General features: G+C 37.7%; 1 protein-coding gene across 1 annotated transcript; it reads right to left on the bottom strand.

Moving 5' to 3' along the window:
• Positions 1-1,861: 1,861 nt before the first annotated feature.
• cxcl12a (chemokine (C-X-C motif) ligand 12a (stromal cell-derived factor 1)) lies at positions 1,862-6,617 on the bottom strand. The gene is made up of 4 exons (XM_033979979.2): positions 6,489-6,617; positions 5,373-5,490; positions 4,388-4,471; positions 1,862-3,037 (listed from the first exon to the last, which is right to left on the bottom strand). The coding sequence occupies exons 1-4, from the start codon at positions 6,553-6,555 to the stop codon at positions 3,010-3,012; spliced, it is 297 nt and encodes a 98-aa protein (XP_033835870.1). The 5' UTR covers positions 6,556-6,617; the 3' UTR covers positions 1,862-3,009.
• Positions 6,618-6,847: the final 230 nt, after the last annotated feature.

Below are 6,847 nucleotides of genomic sequence, written 5' to 3'. Positions count from 1 at the left end.
CATGTGTAACCTAAAATGACAAAATAAAGAGGGTGTAAAACTGTAAGTTATTGTAAGCAGCACATAGGCTAAAATACTTAATGTATAATAATAGTTCTATCACATCTACAAAGTACAGATACATTTGAATACATCTAATGGCAACATTGAATTGAGGCTTAGTATGAAAATAAGCAATGCCTCTTTAAAAACCCACACTTAAGTGTTTACAGACGATCAATCTGATCGACAAGACTATTCCAAGTGGCTGTCTGTGACTGTCTGTGACCCCCTGTGCCTTGTTACTACTTGGGTTCAAACACATTTCATATTGTACTTTTATATGATCAGCTTTCATAATGAGGAACCACAAAGTGGAGTTTGATTGGCCTCACATATGGGAACTGTTACAACCGCAGGTTAGAAGCACAATGAACTGCATACAAACTATTTCTCTCTGTGCTTGGAGCCATTCTTTATTCCTCTTGACAAATCCATATTAATCTGTGTAGGTGTCAGCTCTGTGGTCTGACGCTGTGGTCAAACTCCCGCTGAGTTGTGAAGGAACATTAGACTGATGTGGATATGAGTTTCGTATGTTTCTGACAGTTGTGGATATTCCACATCCTCATTTACAAACAATACGGTTTTACCCAAAACAAGGTGCTGGAGGAACATTTCTTAAATGCTTTTTATTTATCTATTTTGCCCCAATGGCCAATGCAGCCCTACTTCAGTCAAAGACAATGTCTAACAGCCATGCCTTGACTGGCAGTTTATATATATATATATATATATATATATATATATATATATATATATATATATATATATATATATATATATATATATATATATATATATATATATATATATATATATATATATATATATATATAAAAACTGCCAGTCAAGGCATGGCTGTATGGCTGTTAGACATTGTCAATGAGCTGAATGAGCTGAGCCTTTCAACATCTTTTTTACATCGTGAGACCAGCTGTGCCACCTGTGTAGTTTTAAATGGTAGATACTGGCAGTGATCCCAAGATTATAAGGGGTTAAGACAAATAGCATATTACTATCAAATTAGAGGATTATGTAACTCCAAACTAGTTTTACAGTTTCACGCATATTTCTTCTGTAGCCGCAGCTGCACAGGGCAGATTGATGCAGCACATTCAGATATCAGCATCATGGTTAATGATTCTACACTCAACTGCTGCCACCTCAATATTATTTCAACACAGAGAGACTGGAATATACATGTGATTTTTTTTATGTATTTATTTTTATTAAAAACTCAATGTTCTCAGTGATACATATTTAAAGAGCATTTACATACACTATTGGTAGACTTGTGTTCTAATAACCTCATGCATTAGCGTAGGTTAACTCACCACATGCTTTGATATCAATCAGCTACTGCTTTCGTCACAATTAAACCAGTCTTCACAGACTTACTCACTCATCGGTGCATAATGGCTGCCCACTCGCCCTCTTTATCTCTGCTAATGTCTCTATCAGCAGACCCCCACTCATCACAAATATACATGGCTCTGTCCCCTCAGAGGGGAGTTAAAAGTTCAACCCGTTTAGCCCTAATGTTTTCCTAATGACTGCTTGTTGAGTTAATAGTTAAATCACAGAGAGGATCATTGTCCTTGCCTTTTATTTGCCCTTGCGAGTAAATCTAAACACATGTTCTCACTTCAAAGTCTTTAAGATTGGTCCTGTTGATCTACAGTAACAACTATGTGCTGGTTGTGGAAGAAAATGCTATATATCAACTGAGCTGCGGGGTATAAAATGATAAAATATGCTATGTGTAATAATTCTGTAATATTTCTGTTTAAAATGTTGGCTTGTGGTTCAGACGTGAGCATACTTTTTCTTAATTTTAATGTTTTGATTCCATACAATGCAATAGAGTACAAAAATAATCATTTAGATAATTTTAAATTTACATGCAATGCACCGATGATTAGAATGAACTGGTGACATTTCTTAACACAGCGACTTCACATTCAAGAACATAAATGAGATTACATATGGATAAAAGACAAAGAGTTTAATTACACAATGAGTTAGAACAAGAATACATCACATATAAAGTGCATTGCTATCTGCATGACAGTAGGTATGTACAAGTGAATGATAGTGTGGTAGTGAATTCTGTGGCTAACTGTGTTACAACTTCCTTTTATAGTTTTGGCGTAAATTCATTTGCACCAATGTGATTATTCTTGCTCAGCTGACCATTTTTACACTTCCAGTAAATTTCTATATATTGGCAGCTCAATTAAAATCCTTAGTGATCCAGATGTTCGCTCTTTATATGCGTTCGGTAACAGGGCCAGCTCACTCCAAGCCACAAGACCAGCTCAGGAAATGCCCCAACTTTCTTAGCATCCAAATTTCCATCACAAAACATTGTAATTGTAATTTTTACTAGAGTCTGTGTACACCTCTGACAATCAGGCTAAAGTTAGCAGGCAGCCGCAAGTTTTCCAAGATGCCAATTAACTCAAAACATGAAGAACCTAACTCAGAATGTCTGTGTAAACAATCAACTTCTTATTGTAACAAATGCAAGACAATAATGATTTTTAAAATGATTTTTCCTGGCTCAGTGAACTGCAGGGATAACCACTATCATCATGACCTACGATAACCTTACTGCACCATCGCTCCTTAATGATAGAGGCCAGAACAAGGACATATCAAAAATAGCTCTTTACTGGTGAAGTCCATAGACAAAATCTATATACAGTAACATTATAAAACAACATACACTCATATAATTGCACTAATAATGTCATATCTTTATGTGGTGATAGTGCCCACAGTCTTGATAGCCAGGTGACATAATGATGATGATTTGTAGGTTAGTTATCCACAAATCAGTATCACAGCCAGAATATAATAATAAGTGCTGTATAATATATATAACAGATGATCTCATGAATAAACAGGCTTCATTATTGTGATGGTGCCTCCAGCCCAGGGCAAAGACATGGGTTCACAACAGGGTTAGACGGCCTCCTTGGATTTTTTCATCCTGCAAAAAATAAAAACAGAAATGATTAGCAAAATAAAAGGTGTTTCTTATTTTTTGTAATATTATTTGATATATAAAAAGCTGCACTGCTAAACTTTTCTGATGGGGTTGGGTCCATTAACCTTTATCTACCTTGTAAAACCTGCATTCTAACTGTGAGCAATGACCTGTAATTTGGCCTGGTGGCATAGACAAGGTTAATGCCATACTGTTAAACATTCCAGACAATGCAATAACATCTCCATGGTGACAAGCAAATGGTGTACTCTCTGTCAGAACAATCAACATTGCATACTTTTTTCTATGCTTTATCAAGTTCAATTGAAAAAACTAACCACTAACTCCACTAACTAAAACAAAGCTCTAATTAAAAGTACTGCTGCAACAATGTCTGCAAACATTTACTGAGTACTTAAAGTTACCACGGTGACATAATCTCTTTCCCTTTCTCTGGATGTGTTAATTTAGTCCTCACTAGTTAGTCATTAGTTACGCTGGTCATAACTAGGTTTTGTTGTGTCCATTAAGAGTTATTAAAACATACAAAAGCAAAATGTGTAATCTTGTGAGGTGAGTTTTTTTACGCCTGGAGAACAAGCACAACCCTCCTCCCTTTGTGACCCAGTGTGTAATTGAAAACACATTAGGTCTGATCCATTGTTAATGCCGTCCATCTACTTTACTACATGGGCTGTTTTGTTATGCATAAGACATTCACACCCAAAGGACTCCACAACCGTCCCAGGGCCAGACGGGCCGGCTTACGAGCCCCAAAAAGACTAACTGTCCAATGGGTATTCAGAGAGGACAAGTCTGGGCGTTTACTCATGTTGATCAATGACTAGAATTGGTGCAGAATGCAGGAAATTATCTTCATCAAAATCAAATCATAATCTTCATAAAATGAGATTCAAACCACAGGACATGTATTTACAACTAGAAATGATTCCAAGAAGTTCACGATGGAAACTTGAATCCCTCTTCAAACTTTACAGTGCCAAGTATTTTTAAACATTGCTTCTGCACTCCCAAAAGACACTTATGTTAACAGCGACTTCTGGGAATACTTTTTGGCACTTGACGGCAAATTCTGTTTAAGGACATGGTCAAATCTCAGTTTAATAGATAAAAATCAGTTAGTCATGCTCTGCCTCAAGAATTGGGTACTTAAGGCTTGTCTCATTACCAACAGGCTGCTATTCACATGTGCGCTTACATGTTTAAATGCGTATTTGTGTATATTTGAATGTCTATAGGGTGGAAGTCATTATACAGACAGCCAGACATGGGCTAGTTGATGGGAGACACTAGAGTTGCAGCTCGTTATGCAACACAAAATACTGTACTTACTTGTTGATAGCGTTCTTCAGGTACTGCTGCAGCCACCTGATTTCTGGGTTCACGCACACCTCTTTGTTTGTCTTCAACTTTGCGCTGATAGAGAAATAAAAAGAAAACAAATGAGCATTTGGCAGTTATGCTAGAGCAGAAGATGAAAGACTTTATTTATGCGAAGACTCGGGCTATCAACTTTTCCAATGCTTTCTTATCACACAAGCCGATTTGACACAACACTGTGAATTTAACACTTAGAGATACCTTCACAGCGGTCTATTTGTTTTTGAAGGCCACTCACACCCCTTCTCACCAAAACTGTGCCCTGGATTACATGTTAGTCTTGCATGCCTTTCTTAATTGCGATGCCAAATTGATGCGCTGTAAAAATCTGAGTTTTGACATCAAAGAAGCATGTGTCAAAGAGGAACCTCTATAAATGTAACCTTGCAGCTATTTACAGAAAAGGTCAAGACCGGATCATGTGTCTATCAGTGGGAGATGATTGTCATAGTAACCTAGATTTTGATTACAAATGCTGCAATTGATTTTTTTCTTATTTTAGCACGCCTTCACATCTCCTTTAACCAAATACAGACCTTGTTCTATAAAGTTACCACACGCAAGCTGTAACATTGAATTAAGTCTGAATCGTAACACAGAGAAAGACGAAACCAACTACGCAATCACAAAAACCACAACTATTCTTTCCCTCCATAAAAAGTGCTTGCAAGATCCACCTTTCTTTCATTCTACTAAAAAAGGCCACTTCCCGGATACGTCTTGAGTTTTTTTTAGGGAGACAAAAGTTTGCGTTTTCTTAAGATGTGTGAGTGTCAGCGTAAGTGACAGAGGGGCGTGTGGCTAGAAATGCCTTTCTCAATCCTGTCAACGCGTGGAGATTGATGGTGAGAAGTATCCAGGAAGGAGGACACCTGACTAACAGTGTACATGTGTGTGATTGGGCAGTTGAAGAGTGTTGAATGAAAGTTACACTCACACCACTTGGAAGGGGCAGTTAGGCGTCTGGATAAACCGCAGCTCCCGGATGAAGGATCTGGGGAGGCTGTTGACTGTGGAGCGGCAGTAACATCTCTCCACCAGGCTGATGGGCTTTCCTGTAAAGAGGGTAAACAGATTAAGACCTAAGTCCCAATAGAAATAACAGCATGTCACTAAAAGATTAAAATAAACTGAAACATTTGGTAAAAATCAGGACCTTTTATCTCATCATGACAGTAATTCTTGGAAACCTGCAAACCAGTTAATGCCATAATCCAAAATCATTAACTCTCAAGATAATAAATGCACACAACTGCCATTTTATTTAAAACAGTGAAGGAAGCTTAAAGAAACACAAGAATATTCTGAACTACCGTGTGGTCCCCATATGTGCGAGATATATTAACTATGTGCCAACACGGACAGAACTTTTTGTTCAAGTTGGCTAATTCTTGGATTCGTATTTGAGTTGTTTTTTATTCAAGTTTGATTAGAAGACAAGACAAACCACACCAAAAATGTTCTTTTTTTTTTTACGAAATAAAGGGAGAAAGAAAAAGTAACGTCAAATAACACAGAGCAATGTTGCAGATTATGTTAAATCTTTTTGCACTCGTGCACGAGTATCAACATAATAAAGAGCGAAGCACCTGAAGAAAAGTGATCAGGTAGATGTGTGATGTCGCCATGAAGACTAGAGACTCTGATGGCATCCTTATTTGCGCAACATTAAAAGGGAAAAGTAGAATAAATCCACACTGAAGAGGCCGTGCCGGTCAGGCGCGCAGGCATACGCACTTTTACGCACGGAGAAAAATGTGCTCTGGCCTGAAATCAAGAGTCCCCCGCAAACATTGCTTTTGCAAAACTGCAATTATTTAAGAACACGGCTGAATCATTAAACGGAATCACGTTGTTCCAACATATTACGCACGTGGCAAAATTTGCCTAGTTTTAATAACTCAATCAATTAAACTTTATGTTCAGTTGATTGACGTCTGTATTTTGCAGCTATAAATTTGTTGTTATATTTGCCTGTTCCACGCTAGACTGATAAGTAGCCTAATATCAAACTTGGTAACTATAATTTAAAGTAAATTGATTTGTTCCTTACCTTCAGATTCTGGTGCGTGTGCTATTAACATAAGCGTAGCCACGCCTGCGAACAGTTTCAAATCCATCCTAGTTTATACCAGTACCACCGCTGTTTGATGTGTTCTCAGTAAAGTCCAGAGGAACTCTGACAGACTGCGCGCTGCTGGAGTGTTAAATTACGCACAGCCGACTGTCAAGCACCGGACAGACATCGCGTCACTTCCGGTTTTCTTGCAAATAAAATCCACACAAAAGATTATAAGGCTGGTTCAAGGCTCAAGTATTGATTCTCATTGACCTGTATCACTTTAAAACTAAATGCATGCACATACAGGCATCCAATGCATCATGCTGGACTTTTGTTACTAAATGTGTGAC

This window comes from Periophthalmus magnuspinnatus, chromosome 15, assembly GCF_009829125.3.
Source record: "Periophthalmus magnuspinnatus isolate fPerMag1 chromosome 15, fPerMag1.2.pri, whole genome shotgun sequence".
NCBI lineage: Eukaryota > Metazoa > Chordata > Actinopteri > Gobiiformes > Gobiidae > Periophthalmus > Periophthalmus magnuspinnatus.
This window is presented reverse-complemented; position numbering and strand designations above follow the sequence as displayed.

What these genes read in the sequence shown, in the direction of transcription:
- cxcl12a (XM_033979979.2), bottom strand. Translation starts at nt 6,555, where the DNA reads ATGGATTTGAAACTGTTCGCAGGCGTGGCTACGCTTATGTTAATAGCA. An exon ending in AACTGCCCCTTCCAAGTGGT is followed by an intron (nt 4,472 to 5,372) that starts GTGAGTGTAACT and finishes TTTCTCTATCAG; the next exon opens with CGCAAAGTTGAAGACAAACA. An exon ending in CTGAAGAACGCTATCAACAA is followed by an intron (nt 3,038 to 4,387) that starts GTAAGTACAGTA and finishes TATTTTTTGCAG; the next exon opens with GATGAAAAAATCCAAGGAGG.